The 16,567-nt window shown below is 34.6% G+C and overlaps 1 protein-coding gene across 1 annotated transcript in view; it reads left to right on the top strand.

Annotated features, from left to right (window-relative positions):
- The window catches only part of VEGFC (vascular endothelial growth factor C), a 65,231-nt gene extending 54,012 nt beyond the window's left edge, over positions 1-11,219 (top strand). Inside the window, exons 4-7 of the mRNA XM_085222488.1 lie at positions 4,684-4,835; positions 8,482-8,591; positions 8,833-9,163; positions 10,696-11,219. Coding sequence (XP_085078614.1) covers positions 4,684-4,835; positions 8,482-8,591; positions 8,833-9,163; positions 10,696-10,810 — 708 coding nt within the window. The 3' untranslated portion in view covers positions 10,811-11,219. The remainder of the gene's footprint in view (positions 1-4,683; positions 4,836-8,481; positions 8,592-8,832; positions 9,164-10,695) is intronic.
- Positions 11,220-16,567: the final 5,348 nt, after the last annotated feature.

The following is a 16,567-nucleotide window of genomic DNA, read 5'->3' as shown; positions in this document are numbered from 1 at the left end:
TTTTTGTTTTGTTTTTTTGCTAAAAATGAGTACTATGGAAAATAAAAAGCGATTAAATGCCCAGAGCTTTATAAAAATATCTATGGACTATAACAATAGATCTTAAAGTCTGTAATCCAAATATATGAAGAAAAATGAACCTTTCTTCATTTCTGAAGATGAGCATTTCAGTTTTGGCTGGATTGAAAGATTTATGGTGGGATAAATATATTCAAAGTATTACCTGTAGATTTGTGATGTGTATGCTCATTTATGGTAGAGGTTTTCATTTTCTTTCTGTTCCTCTTCTTCATTTTTTGTTGTACTCAGAAAAAAATTGGACAAAAAATTACTCTTGTAAAGTGATCTTTAGATTCTGTTTTTATTAGTACAAAATGATATCCATAAAAGTCAGAAAGGCAATAGAAATTAGCATTAATATAGTACGTAAGCATTTTACTTTCCTATAAATTTAAGTGTGAAGTGATAACTAAAATACTAAAATGCCTTTTAGTCAACACTAGTGAATTCAGCTGACCTCATTTTTGTAGTCAAAATTTAAAGATTCTTCTTTGTTTTAAAATGTCAAGATTTCTCAATATGAGCTATCGAGTTTTTTGGTTCTAGAAGCTGTAAATACAGTAATCTTTAGTTATCACTATGTGTTACTGCGGTGGTTGTTTTCCATTTGTTTTCTGACCTTACTGCAGTGTTGGTAGCACACAAGTACAGAACAGTGTGGGCAAGTTGAGCCTATTAGGATCATTTCATATACTTTAATTCGCTGTTTCATATATATAATTATTATTTTTCTCAAAACTGTGAGCAATAAAAACTCTCCACCTTGAAATAACCTGACCTAGTACCTACTACTATTAGATCTCTTGTTCTTTTGGAGATAGAGTCTCACTCTTTGCAGTCTTTCATCCTGAATGTCTGTCTTTATTAATGGCTCCCTAAGAACAGACTTGGTAGAAATGTCTTTCACCTTATTGCCTGTAGCATGAAATAGTCCAATTTTTTATTTGAAGCTGAGAAGGAGGGAAAGATTTGGGCCTTTGAGCATACAGGTAAAATCAGTCCTTTACTGAATGGGGGCATCAGATCAAAACACCAGAGAACTGCTCTCCAGGAGGAGGTACCCAAAGGAACAGTAGACAACCAGCAATAGTGCCAGAAAAGAAGGCAGGCTAAACTGGCTTCATACGCAGATATTATAGTGCCTTTCTCAAAGTTCTTTCTAGATCTTGATATTTGTTTGTCAGATGTTACCAAATATGTCCTGTAGTGACAAAAGATTTTGAAATTACTGTTCTGAAGAAGAATAGCAAGAAATAAATTAGAGATGCTGACAAAACCAGAAAGCATCACAGAAGGTCAGACCTTACCTAACCTGAAATGATTTCTTGAGATGGTGATTCAAACCCAACTTATGTATATTCACTTTCACTTAAACAGCTTCATTGGATTTAGAGATGCCGCTCAGACCAGAGCATTGGTTATTTTTCAGTATGAATGTGATTTCAAAATACCAAAGATTATTTAAGCAGAATTATTCTGTGTTTATAATACATTTTCTGCTTTCAACAAAATTTAGTAGAATAAATTGGGAGTGATCAATGAGAATAAGAAGTTTACGTTTCCGTTACTTAGCGAGATTTTTTTGTGGTGTACCAATAAATGGTAATACTTGTTAGCAACATTCATCTCTAAAGTGATACCTTTCTCATTTTAAATGGGTGGATAAATGTAGATGAAACAATGATAAACGTGAATTCACATCTTCAGCTCACACTCTGGCAGTGTTAGAATTTTTAGTGAAATTTATGTTAGCGTATTCCTGAAGGCCAGCAAGTGCTTAGGGATTGTAACTGGCATCCTACACAGCCCACTCCAGTGGTCGGGAATCTGTTAGATTTTGCAGCATGGCAAACCAACATGCTCCAAGAACAGAGGAAAACAAAGCATGCCCTTTTATTTCAAATAGCTGTAGATTGTTTCATGCAAATAATCATGCTTCTTTTCAGCTATTTTTATTAGTTATCTCTATAGTGGGCTTTTACTTCTGCTTTGGAGTAGCAAATTCATAATGTTATGAGGGCAGAGAGAGATGCACACTCATTGTCCCGCACTTTAGTTCATATGAAGAAGAATCAGTTTTTTTTATGAGAGACTTAATATAATATTAAGTCTTCTTCATCTGTAGTTTCATAGATGGCCAAGAGGACTTAACAGTTGTAATATCCTTCTAAAAACACATCTTTTTGAAAGAAAAAAAAAATTGGAAAAAAAAAAAAAAAGGAAAAGGAGAAAAGATGAAATTCTTGGAAAGGTGACTTTTGCCATCTGATTGGAGATCAAGATTTTAAAACGGAGATAGCCAAAGACCTCAGCATCTGCTTTCTCAAATGTGTACTGTACTCAGAAGTGAAAACTATTTTTTTCATAAACATGGTCCTTTCCATCTCTTGTACAACAGCAACTACCCCTTCTCTCTGATTTTCCTAGTAAACTTGGGCATTATAGCCAAACCTGTAATGGCCCTCAAATAGGTGAGTATCTTTAAGAGAAATGAATAGGTACATCAATTTATTTTCATATTAAAATGTTAGCTCTATGTTACGACTATTGCTCTTTTTGGATGAAACATGTTGATAAGAATGCTTTTTGTGATTAATTTAGAAGAACTTTTATGACACACAAGAGTATAGAAACATAGAATGGCTTAGGTTGGAGGGAATCTCAAAAATCGCCTAGTTTGAACTCCCTGCCATGGACAGGGTTGCCACCCACTATATCAGGCTACCTAGGATCCCATCCAACCTGGCCTTGACTATGCCTCCGGGCATATTCATCCACAGAGTCTCCAGACAGCATGTTACAGTGCCCTCACCACCTTCTGAGTAAAAAATTTCTTCCTAACTTCTAATCTAAATCTCCCTTCTCTTATATTAAATCCATCCCCCCTCCTTCTATTATTATCAGACTGTAAAACGTCTGTCCCTCTCCTGCTTGCAATCCCCACTTGAGTACTGGAAGGCCACAGTGATGTCTCCCTGGAGCCTTGTCTTTTCCAAGCTAAACAAGCCCAAAAAGTAAAGGATCCAGTATTTTACAGTTGCAGCAGGAATCCAAATGTTAATATTCTTTGTAATGTCTCTCTAAAAAGTGGAATTCTTTTAATGGTAACACCATAGAAGGGTTGTTTTTCTCTACTGGCACAGTGAGGATGTGGGAAACTGTTTTTTTTGTTTGGTTTTCCCTTCTACAGAACCAAAGACAGATTAATTTTCATTTTGAGATGTTATTGGAAAAAAAATTTTAAATTAATATAATGGATGTACTAGTTTCTGCATTAAAACTAATTGCATTGTAATCCTCTGTAACGGAGTATAATGCAAATATTTCTACCAACTCAGTTATTTTATGGTGACACTCCCAATTTTAAACTTTTAAAAAAATTCAGTTACTAAGTACTGCCAGAATTCATTTTGTTAAATAGATATTTGTCATAGTAGACAACGCTTTACAAAGTTTAGGTTTAAGCTGTATAATTTAGATATGGCAATAATATGGTCTTTATATAAGCTGTACAAGCACACTCATACCTTGCGGGTACTTGATGAGTACACACCATGCTGCTGCACCTGCATGCCTTTCAGCACGCAGGCTCACTTGTGTAATTCTGTGTAAGATTTTGTGTTCGAGATATCCTGTAGATGTGCTTTGCTTTTTGAATCATTTAAAATTATAGTTGTTTTTTTTTTTTTTTTTTTTTTTCCCAGTTACTTTAGCAGGCAGTCTGTCTGCCATACTATAGAAGTTATGGATTATAAACACGGCTTGGACCTAAAAGCATGTCCTAACTTTTCAGTAGAGTATTGAGATTTGAGTCTTGAAGTGAAATCTCTTCAATTTCTTAAATTAGGTGTTCTGAATTAAATATTGAAATGAGTCTCAAAGTTTTTCTGTTTTTTCTTTTTTTTTTTTTTAGCAAGATACCATTGAAGTCATCTTTTTTCACTTGTTAAACTACATTTCCCACTAAAGTTGGCATTTTATTAATTAGCATAAATTAGCATACATGAATATTTAAAAACTTATTTCTTAATTTCCTGGGAAAATATTCAATATACATTTCATTAGATGACCATCTAGTTTTCATTTATATGAATACCAGAAAGAAAAACTATACTTTATGATGTATGTCAACACTTCTTCATCCAAAAATAGTTTATCTAAATCCAACATAGTGCTGTTATAAACAAGCTCTGTAAATTTTGCAATCAATGTATTATGTTTTAGTTTTTCCCTTTTAAAAATTATTCTTGTTTTCCAACTTTCCAATGCGTATTCCAAGTACTATGTTTTGAATATTAAAAAGACTGCCAATTTGAAGTTATTTCCTCTAGAAGAATGAGCTCTTCAGACATTTTTCTTAATACCTTTGGTAACTGATTTGAATGCAGTAGTATGCAAACAGGCATGTAATAGGAGTTAACATTAAAAATATTAAATTTTATTATTTTATGTAATAATAATTTAGCAGTTTAATTAAATATTTCACTGAATTATACTAGAGAAGAAAAAACAAAGATTAAATTCCCAATGGCTGTCTGTATACATATCTCTGTATTATCTTCAGTTGTACTGTTACTAGATTATAAACAAGTTCTTTTATTCTCTTTGCTTTCCCTTCTGTAGTTGTTTGAGATTACAGTGCCTCTCTCTCATGGCCCCAAACCTGTAACTGTCAGTTTTGCCAATCACACGTCCTGCCGATGCATGTCTAAGTTGGATGTTTACAGACAAGTTCATTCTATCATAAGACGTTCCTTGCCAGCAACACAAACCCAGTAAGTATGAGACTTGTCTTTCCTTTCACATTATAAGAAAGCCTACGTAATTAAATATAAAATATTGCTGGAAGCTTTCACATTTAGGATGGGTAAACTCGTATATATCAGTAGTAGCAGAACACAATTTGCAAAGGAGCTGATATTGTTTTACAACAAAAGACTGTTACTGAAGTAATTAGCTCAGTACCTTTCTGAAAAGTGCGCCAACTAGGAATAGATCAGTAGAAAATGAAAAATAGTGAGTTGGTTTCTCAATGGAAACAGCTAAAGTGAAATTAAAGTTTTAAAGTAAATAGCAAGAATCACTTGTAATAGTAATAATAAAGGAAAACTATCCAAAAACAGGTTTTTTTTTTTTTTTTTTTTTTTTTTTTTACAGTTAAGGAGTTTGACATTTCTCCCTCAAACTGTATTTTCCTTTTAAAATAAAACAGAAACAGCCAAAAAGTCCTACACTTTTAAAAGAAAAATCCTGCCAGAGATGAAAACAGAACAGAGGGGAAAGAGGAAGTAAAGTGTTAATGAGTAGTCCACTGAACTGACAGATAGATTTGTTCAGTTAGTTCATAGGCTTGGTGATTTTGACGGGAGTATTTCAGCACTTTAAACACTCATTTCCATCTTTTTAGAGGACTGAGTGTTTGATTTCGTGATGTATAAATATTAAGTAGATGATGTGTAGATAGCAGTCTAATGGGTCTTTATAGAAGACCCATGAATAAAAGCTAACCTGGAATTAATTATATGCATTTTTAATATGGTGAATGAACAGTTTAAACCACCCACAGAAACAAACTAGGTCGTCTTCTTTGCATGTTTTCATTCAGTTTAAGTTGGGATGTTCTCTGATGTGTTCAAGCTAAGCACGGATTATATTCTGTTTGAATTCAGATTGTTGAATTGGTTCATCAAAATGTGGATCATGAATAGTGGATTAAAGAGCATTAGGGAATAAATCTAGTGGTGGTTTAATTAAGTGGATAATAAACAGATTACAAAAACTCAAACCTAAGAGTCAATAATAAAATCAAATTATGCTGACTGTTGGCAGCTTCTCAGCACTTCCATGCTTAGAGCAGCTGTAATTATCACGGTAAGGCTTTGTTCTAGCCAGGAAACAGCTACCTGTTAAAGAGAAGCATGGAGATGCCAGACTTCTGACTGTCCTATAATGCTAGATTGAACAAAGTCTGTATAGGTTTTATTCTTAAGCACTGTTTTTACTTTCGTTTCCAGAATCTCGAAACAGTTAAGATGGTTTTTGTTTGTTTGTTTTGAATATGTTCTTTTTAAAAGAAGTCATAGCTTTTAAACTAAAAGAAATTGATCGTGTTGCTGATGGGTGTCTGAATGCTTTTCAGAATCCCACTGCGTATTTTAATGGAGGTGGAGGTTTTAGCCTCATGTGTACCACTCATGTTACAGGGGCAGGTCTGTATGTGCTCTTTTTAACAGAGATGTGACGATCTCATGAATTATTGAAAAGAAAATCCTAAGAATATAAACTTTGTTTTTAGGGTTGTAACACTTAGGATCTAGTAGTCTGGACTGTGTCGTGATCCACGTTAGAAAGAAGAGAAAAATTTCTTGTAAGACTGAATATAACTAGTTGACCTTTTTTATGAAATGTGTTTTCTGCACAACTTGATCATTTGAATTAAGGCCCATGTCTTTACCTGTTCTACTTTATTCTATTTATTTCCTTTTAATAAGTAAGTGGGTAGCTACTCTACATATTTGTACAGCTGAGGCATGTCAGTTCATGCTAACTAGTGTTTTAGAATACCTTCCGGATTAATGGCTTCTTAAGCTGTATCCCTCTCTGCTTATGTAAAATTTCATCAAGATTTGCAACTCAGAAAACAGATGCTTTGTTTTAGAAATTTGGTGATTGTACAGGGAGTAGGGACTAGAAGTGAAGCAGGAGAGCAGTGCCTGGTCTTTAGTACATGTCATAAAGATCCTATTCTCTTTTTTTCCATGGTAGTGTAAGTAAGTAAAGTAGGTGCTTAGAGAGTTCATGTTCATTTTAGATGTATATTGTAGGTGCTACATAATTTCTCTCGTGTGTCAGGCAATGGCTTAGCATGCTATTTTATGTTGAAAATGTGAAAAGAAGTATTGAAATTTTTTTGAAAGTTTTTTGTCTGATTTTTTTTTTTTAAGCCCTCTTGAACTTTCCTAAAATAAGTCCTTTTAATGTTTCAGCCATATTCTGTAGTAACTTTCTTTCGTAGCAGCCAGAGAAGAGCTTGTAAACAAGCAATTTCGTCCTTTTTGCTGTTGATCTCCAGTTCTGATGTTCAACTTCTTGGCTTTCATATCAACGTTGCCTAAGTGTAGTTCATATGGGCATAGTGTTTTCTCACACTGTCACTCTGGTTGCCTTCTTTAGTAAGTTTTAAACATGCTTGGTATGACCAAGCTGCTCCAGGTGTAAGTTATTTGTGTATTCAGCTTTTAAACAAAATACCATAATAGGCCTGTAAATTCTCTATGCCATTTTCCAAGCTGAAACAGGACACAGGCAAAAGGACATGTGTGCCAAGCAAGGGAGCAAGGATGATCTCATTAGTGGAGTGAAATCAGGAAACACCAGCTTGATAAAGCATGAGGTGGTGCAGGGTGATGTTAAACTACAGGAAAAGAGCTGTTTAATGTGGTGAAGGGGAGTGGTATCCTTGAATGATAATCGTGGAAGAATGTCTTAGCACCTGCATTTTTCAGTGAGTGAGTAATGGCGCTTCTCTCATGGAAAGGAGAAAGTGCCTAATATGGATTATGTGTGTGTTGGTTTAACAGATGAGAATTTTAGAAATACTACAGAAATAATGAATAGATTACACAGCCTGAATGCATGAAGTTAGGCATGACTCATTAGAAGTTGTAATGGCAAGTGTAGTGATGAAGAAATCATAAGCAAGGAAGATCAGATAATACTTAATCACATATTCCTTGTGTGGTGAACTTACCTATTGAGTGTCGTATCCTTTAACAGCTGCTGTTAGGATGTTTTACTGTACTCTAGCACATACAGAAAACTAAATGTTAAATGGTTTATTTTCTCTCATGTCTAAAGTGACTTCATGACTGCTGAAGTCTAGATTTTTAGAGTCGAGAAAGATGTCTGAGATTTGAGTGCTTGATAAGGAATAATCAGTTAATGACAATTTTTGTGTAAAGAAGGGACGTTAATAATTGGATTACATTTTGAAGATTTGAGTTTGGTCTACAACATTAATTCAGAAATTACTGTCACTTATCTTATGCTTATAGGTAAGAGCACACTTTTGTACCGCCAAAAGCAACATAGAAAATTTTGTCTGGTACCACCTCCGTGGTATCTCATGTACAAATATCTTTATACTGATCCATTGATATGTAAGGTTTACACTGAAGGGTTAGAAAGCACTTAGTGGTTTTTGGAAGCCAGAGCTAAAACTTGAAAGGTGAGTTGATATCTTCAGCAAATGGTTGAATGTTTCTGTACTGGGGGAGAACCTTGACCAGTTACTGATGTGATAGGAGTTGAAAGTAAGATTATGAAAGGTTTTTGTAATGGAGGGAAACAAATGGAAACAGCACCCAAAATCAATTATTTTGTTATTATGGCAATAAACCAGCAGTATATGTCATTCAATAGGTGCCACGTGGCAAACAGGACCTGTCCAAAAAATCATGTCTGGAATAATCAAATTTGCAGATGTTTGGCACAGCAAGATTTTGGTTTCTCTTCTCACCTTGGAGATTCTGGTAAGATTCTAGTTTTGCTTAGAGGATTAATTGTAGCTCCATATTTTGATTTGCGTAAAGAAGAAATTATAAGAGTTTATTTAAGTGGTTGATTATTTTTATTTGTAGCATTTGTGTTTTGATTTATATTTGTTCCTAAAATACCTCCATGTATGAATTTGATGTTATTTTTTTCACGTAAAAAACAAGAGTAGGAGGACAAAATTCTGATAATTATGCAACTTCTCTGGTGCGTTTCCAGACACATATGAAGGATTCCATATTTGTGGGCCCAACAAAGAGCTGGATGAAGAAACCTGTCAATGCGTCTGTAAAGGAGGTGTGCGGCCCTCAACCTGTGGCCCTCACAAAGAATTAGACAGGGCATCATGTCAATGCATGTGCAAAAACAAACTGCTCCCCGCTTCCTGTGGGCCCAACAAAGAATTTGATGAAGAAAAGTGCCAATGTGTATGTAAAAAGACCTGTCCCAAACATCAGCCACTGAATCCCGCAAAATGCATCTGCGAATGTACAGAATCTCCCAATAAATGTTTCTTAAAAGGAAAAAGATTTCATCACCAGACGTGCAGGTAAAAATTCAGTTTTTTAGCCCTTTTAATGTAAATGTATCTAAGGTATAAAATTTGTGGTTGCGTTGTTAGCTATTTTATTGAATTCTTTTATAGCCATAAATAAATTTTAAGCCTCTCTTAAGTCCATCTTTATCTTCCCTATCTTTCATTGTCCCAAAAATAAGCTGTTAAACTGATCCCAGGTGTATGTGTGTTACTTACATAGAGTGAAGCAGCGCAAAGTAATGTTACTCTCTTAGTTTCAAAGACCACGCTCGTGAAATAATCCAGGATTATTAGCTGAAAACACTGAGCAAGATGTGAGTAGTTAATAAATACCGTATTTGCAGCCTTCCTCATTCCTTGTTGCTTTCTTCATAGTTCATTGATTGAACTCACCAAGTAGTAACATAACTGTAATCCAGACCTCTTATCATATTGCAAAGTGGTAACTTGGTATCCAAACCAAGCATGCAGCATGTTAACTTACCTGCAGGACTGACAAGATTAGCCTCAAGCCTGAAAAAAAATTGCCTGGGGGAAAAAAAGGATTCTGAAATGGCCTTAGATTATACTGTAGTGGTTTTGAACTGAAGATAGCAATAGATCATAACGTCTGTCTTTCATAAACAGGCACCCATTTAAATACAGGTTTCAAGTATAACTAACTGTGTTGAAATTTGAAGCTTATACTTTTCTCATTTGACTCATTGCCAGTGTCTGGACAAAAAAAAAAAAGCAACCAGACTTGCACTTTGTCTCCATTATATACTAGAAAGTACTTAGCATTGTTATTGTAAGGTTACTTTAGGTCACATTCTCCTTTTAATAGAATAAAAGAATAAAAAAGGAAAAGGAAGAGGAGTTCAGGGACAGCCACAGATAACTATCTTTGTATAAGTTCTATTCTTCAGTCAAGGAGAAATTCTCCCCCTTTTTAGGTATGTGTGCTTTAATGCTTTTTGTCATTGAACTTATTTTAATCTAAAAGAGGCTTTTCTGCTTCTTTTCTTTGAAGTTTGACTTAAGCATGTAGTCTCTGATCTTACTTCAGAATGCACATGTATGTAATATGAAGTACAGATGTAGCGCTAGTGAAATCAGAAAGTAATTGGAGGAGTTTGCTACCTGAAGGAAGTATGTTCTCATTTTCAAGATCGTAGTTATGATGTGATATAAACATACATACCATAAACAGGGTAATGCAGGCCCACTGCATTAGTAAAGAAGGTAAGAAACAGTTCTGGGTAGGAAAATGGCAGACTCAACTATCAACCGAGTCTAGATTGCCACCTCAAGCTTGATAGGATAGAGTATGGTAAGCTGATTTAAAAGCAGAAAAATATTACTCTATCTTCAAAATTAGAGGGAAAAAAACAAGGTTTGAATGGAGCTACAACCAGGCTTTAAAAAATATTCCTGAGAATCTCTTGAAATAAACCTGTTTATCTACAATAATATAGCATTGTATTTTGTGAAGAATAGACCAATTAAAAGTGGTTGCAAAAATACGAAAGATGTGTATTAATGCTCACTCTTTGTTTTTTCAGTTGTTACAGACCGCCATGTACAGTCCGAACGAAACGCTGTGATGCTGGATTTTATTTTAGTGAAGAAGTGTGCCGCTGTGTACCCACATATTGGAAAAGACCACTTATGAATTAGTGAAGAAAGCTACTTCCTATTTTGGTGTACATTTTTTCCATTAGAATGAAAGAACAACAGAAACTTTGCAAATACTTGGAATTTAATGTTCACCAGAGACCCTGTGGGGCTTTCACAGACAAACACATTGTGCTTTTCTCAAGATGTGGAAAGCCAATGTAGAAAATAACGGGGGTTCATGTTTTATAAAGAACTCAGTAAGGACTTATTTTCTGCCAATGACCAAACAGCCTAGGTTCTACTTCTTGTGATTTTTTTAAAGAGATAATGACTATATAATTTATTTCCACTAAAACCATTGTGCAGCATTTGTTTATAGCAGTAACAATTGTTAAAGCTCACTGTGATCAATATTTTTATATCATGCAAAGTATGTTTAAAATAAAATGGAAATTGTATTATATAATGATGAGAATGTTTGATCCATCTGCCTATGGAAGGGAACTACAACTCAGCTACGTTACCAGAGCCCTAAAAAAGGAAAGAAAGAGGTTAAGAGAAAGCACTTGTATAAGAGGAAAAAAAATTCAGATGTTTCCTTGGAGCTGTTGTATATAGCAACAATAATACAAAGAGTTAATATTTCATAATCCAGTGATACTTCTGCCTTTTGAATAAAATCAGCAAAGCAAGGACAGTTAGTAACTAATGAAAACATTGCAGATCTTGCATGTACCTTGTGCAACCATAAGGTCCGCAGCAACTAGTTGTGTTCCAAAATGCACATTCTTTAATTTCTTCTTGTCCTGGTTTTATCAGCATTCCGTATCGTGACATCATGCAGCAAGCCGTTTGGTGCTGGAGCGCTACGATTCCTGGGTCCTGTGCTCCTATCAGTCTCAAATATTATCACATGAGTTCTGGCCTTCTGAGAGGAAGATACACTGAGAAGAGAGAGACTACGCTGCCCAGACTACAGTTTTCCAGTACTCACGTGATTTCCAATTCTGGGTGATGGGCAGATCGCTCTTCCCTTCCAGGAGGCCAGTTGTGAGTATCTGCCTACAAGAACTTGGACTCCGTCTCTCTCTCTGTAATAGTGTTGAACATTGCTCTGTAGATGTGAGCCAGGCCCCAAATAATTTGTTCCTCCTTAGATTTGCTGAGGCTGCAACCATGCTGTCTTAAAGCTGCCTAAAATTTCAGGGTTCTGTAGGTGTTCAGGAGTGAAACTTTAACGCATCAGGGGTGCCCATTTCTCTAAGGTCTCTCCCAAGTCCATCCCCACTCTCTGCCATTCAGTGCTCTCTGGATTTGGGAGAGGCTTTTTCCAGATACTGTAAATACAAATACTGAGTAAAATGATGTGAAATGATTCAGGGAGTTTTACAGCATGATTACTGACCAAAAATTTCAAAAAATGTGTAAAGGAGTTGAAGGAGAAAGTGGGAGCTTGGTTAAAAGTCGCATATTCTATAAAATACTTATTAACTCCCACTGGGGATAACTTCCAGTGTTAAAATCATACCACATTGTATATAGGCACCAGATATGTGTTTCCACCAAGTGATTCTAATTTTTTATGCACGCTAGCAGCCATAAAGAGCAGAGTGACAAACTTAAAAAAGATCCAGAACATTCTAAGTACTAAACTCTGAAACGTGATAGAATGTAACCCCTTAGCAAGTTGTATTAAAAGGAATAAAGTCAGTCTCTTCTTTTCTTTTAACCTAATAAGAGCAAGTTGGCATGGTGCCAGAAATAATAAAGATAATATAAAATAAATATAAAATAATGATCTATTGAAAGTTATTACTATGAAAGTTAAAATGCCATCATGCTTTCTGTGTTACAGGCTGTATACTACTAAAATAATTCAAAATGCCTTGATGTAGTTTTATTCTATCATAGAGTCAGTCAGATATCCTGGTCAAAAATCTGTGTGTACAAAAATAATTTGAAGGAAAACAGCACATTTTACACTTCACTGGGGACGTGAAAGGGCTTCCACCTGTCCAGTATGGATCAACATCTTGTCTACCTAAGTTGTCAGGACTTCTCTTCGTTAAAGTGAGTGCAAAATCAAGCATCTATAACTCTGGGGAAAAAGGTAAGACTTTTAATTTGCATGGTAATAGCAACGCATATAGAAAAGTCCACTTAAAATTAAAATGTTTCAGAAATTGGAAGGGATTTGTTAAATTACACAAAATTTGTTGTGTGTAGAAATCAAGCAAAGCAAGATTTTTGTAGTAGTGGGAAGATCTACTAAGATATATTTAGACATCATTATTTTCAAGTGCTGGTTCCAAGCAGCAGCTCTTTTTTTTTTTAATAAGATGGTAACTAATATTTCCAGTTATTTCCTAGAATGTTTAAGTTTACTTTTCTGGATAATTGCACACTCATAACACAGCTCTTTAAATTGTTTTAAATAAAAGACCAGCTATTTATTATTTGAACAGCGTGAAGTTTAGGCATACAAATACTGAGGCATATCTTTATTACTTATTGCCTCAGCAATCAAATGCAAGTTGAATTCCAGCTGACAACTTTATGGTAGTACAACCAGACTCAACTTCCTTCAGTTAGATTGTTAGTCATGCAAATTAGTAGTGACTAAATTGGCAATAACAGCCTAATAGCAAGAGACCAATAGCCAAAACTTCATCCAGTGTTACTAAAGATAAGGCATCTACTTCTATGTCTTAGCAGCTTAAAAGTGAAAGAATACTGTAAGAAATCAATTCAAAAGCAATTGTTATGAAGATTTAAGTGAACAAACTGTAGGTGAAACTCCTGGAGTAAGCTTCCTAATTTCTACTAATGTCCAATACAGAAGAGAAGAAAGAATCCAAATCTGAAACCAGGAACAAAAGCCAAGTAATCCAGTATCGAACAAGTTAGATAATACATACTTGAGATTAAAAAGGAGAGCACAAGCAACAGCAGAGCAAAACTGCATTCCAACAAGTATATAGATTATAAAAACAGAATGTTATAATACTGTATAAAAAAAAGCAAAACAAACCTATAACCAACCACCGAACAGAGCAATGCTCACTTCAAATAATTTGAAATGCATTCAGTAAAACAGAAGAGCTAATAAAAATCATTCTATTTCAGCAAATATTTGGATTTCTATTGAAGAAGGTATATATTCTAAAGCTACTCTCTCAAATGAAAGTTACTTTCTTGAATGCATTTTTAAAAAATTTATAATCTGGAGGACTTTTGAACATTAATGGTGTAAATCACTAAGAAAAACTAAGATATGAATAAAGCAAAGAGTTAGCTTTTGAAATATGTTACAAATCAGATTTATGTTTGAGCAGTGGACTGGCCAGGAATTCTTGAAGATATATAGATACGCAGAATAAGACATGAAAGCAATTGAGGGCATTTTTGGGTAATCATGCTCTCCTTCCTTACATCAAACATATAGAAAAGCTGATAGATTTATAGTATTTCCAGCTTGAGGTATTTCATTTTAATCTCCTTAAAATTTTCAGCTTCAATTTAGTTCTTAATTCCCTATTCATTAAATATATAAAAACATTAGAAGATGTACCCTAAAAATACCTAAAAATATGTGTTATAATCATATATACAATTTATTTTGCACTAACTCTGCAATAAAAACATTATATTGCCATTTTTGTAAAAAACCATCTACCATCTCGAAAAAAATACAGGGAAAAGAAAAAAGACTGCAGTCATTCATGCTTAATAGTAAACAGGTTTATGCTTACACTGCATCAGGAGTTTACAGCTGTTCCTGATTCTTTCAATTATTATATTATATAGAGACCATAAAAAGCAGCACCTCTCTACCTTTATTAACAGAAGGACATACGATTTACAACATGAGCATTGTTAGTGCCCTGCCGTGTTTGTTTAATTCATGTTCAACATGCTGATGTTAAATCAATTCTCTTAGATCCGTTTACAGGACCAGTATGAAATCTTGGATGCCTTCTGAATCATTTTGAAAGGCTTAACATTAGTATTGCTTTTAATATTTTCATTTTTCAGTCTTCAAATCCCAATGATAACTCCAGATGCCTTTGAATTTTAATGAATTTTAACATTATTCTCTGTAATTTCCTGGTGTGATACATAGCTATCGTCTGTGCCAAAAGCTAGAAATAGACTCATAGAATCATTAAGGTTGGAAAAGACCTCTAAGATTGTCTAGTCCATCCATCCAGACACCACCAAAATTATCCACTAAACCACATCCCTCAATAAAACATCTACACATTTCTTGAAAAACCTCCAGGAATGGTGAATCCACCACCTCCCTGGGCAGCCTGTTCCAATACATTACCACATTACTCTTGGAGAAGTATTTCCTAACATCCAACCTGAACGTCCCTGGTGATGCTTGAGGTTATTACTTCTCATTCTATCTCTGTTACCTGATGAGACAAGACCGACCCGCAGTACACCATAACCTTCTTTCAGATGGTAGTAGTAGTAGAAGGCAATGTCTCCCCCCGAGCCTCCTCTTCTGCAGATTGAACAATCCCAGTTCTCTCTGCTGCTCCTCAGAAGACATGTGTTCCAAACAATGTTTCACAGTTTCATTACCCTTCTCTGGACATGCCCCAGGGCCTCAATGACTTTCCTGTAGTGAGGGGCCCAAAACTGAACGCTGTACTTGAGGTGAGAATAATGTATGCAGTCATAAGTAAGCTCACAAACAGATTAAATGAATATATTCTATTACTCAGACTAAAAAAATTTGAACTTATTTGGAGGTATAGAACATTGTGCTCAAATAGTTTCAAGGCAGACAAATCAGAATTCTCAACTTTTCTAATTTAGTCAATATAGTACAGTCATAATTTATAACATCAGAGAATTACTACTTAATTGAAAAAAGAGAAAATTATATTTGATAATGTATTGCATAGATTACTTCTGTTCACTTTCCAATTTCAGATAAAACTTGAAAACAAAAAATACAAGACAACCTTCTGACCGAGTGATGAAGTAGACTAAGTATTTAATTATTATTTTTTTTAATGTAATAAATCTGAACAAAGGTCTAAGAAAATTAGGTCAGTTTAATACAGGCTAAACACTCCAGACTACTCTAGAGTCATTAAATAGCTCTAGATAGATGAAAACATTATACAATATCTAAACAGTAGCATATCTGGATTCATCTATATTTTCACATACAAATATTGTAATGGAATCTGAACAGTAACAAGCACCGAATTCATAGTAGCATAGTTTCTAACATTTAAATAACTTATCATTATAAAAATGTACATTTTATCTATAGTCAGCAGCTATGAATCAGGAAACCTTAAGGTCAGGAATGCGGTGCATCACAAAAAAAAAAAATCACATTACAGAAAAAAAAATCTTCAACCACAATACTTTGCTGTTTTACATGAGCATTGCCATTTGTTGGCAAACTTGTCTGGAAATCTCTGCTTGTATGGAAATTGTATATTACAATTTATTCTCTATTCTACTACGCAAAACACCATCATGAAGGTCACATTGGGTAGCTTCAGACATTTTTCCTGGTAAGGGGTCTAAAACTGTTCACTGACCTTTCATCCCAGTTTCAGCAAACTGTATCCATTCTTTACATTTGTATCAGGCAATTGTGGTCATTGAACTCTTCCCCTTTGCCCCCTTTCTCAACTTAAATTACTTCTCTTAGATTTCTGGACCATATCTCAGTCTCCCCCTAAGAAAGGCTAGAAGGGAAGTTCTATTATTAACCTATCACAGTTAACTCTCTCTCCTCCAAAGATATAAAAGGCAATTATCTCCCACTGAAAACATAATTGT

This window comes from Meleagris gallopavo, chromosome 4 (genome assembly GCF_905368555.1).
Source record: "Meleagris gallopavo chromosome 4, MGAL_WU_HG_1.1, whole genome shotgun sequence".
Lineage (NCBI taxonomy): Eukaryota > Metazoa > Chordata > Aves > Galliformes > Phasianidae > Meleagris > Meleagris gallopavo.
Note: the sequence above shows the minus strand (reverse complement) of the source record. Positions and strands in the feature narration are given on the sequence as shown.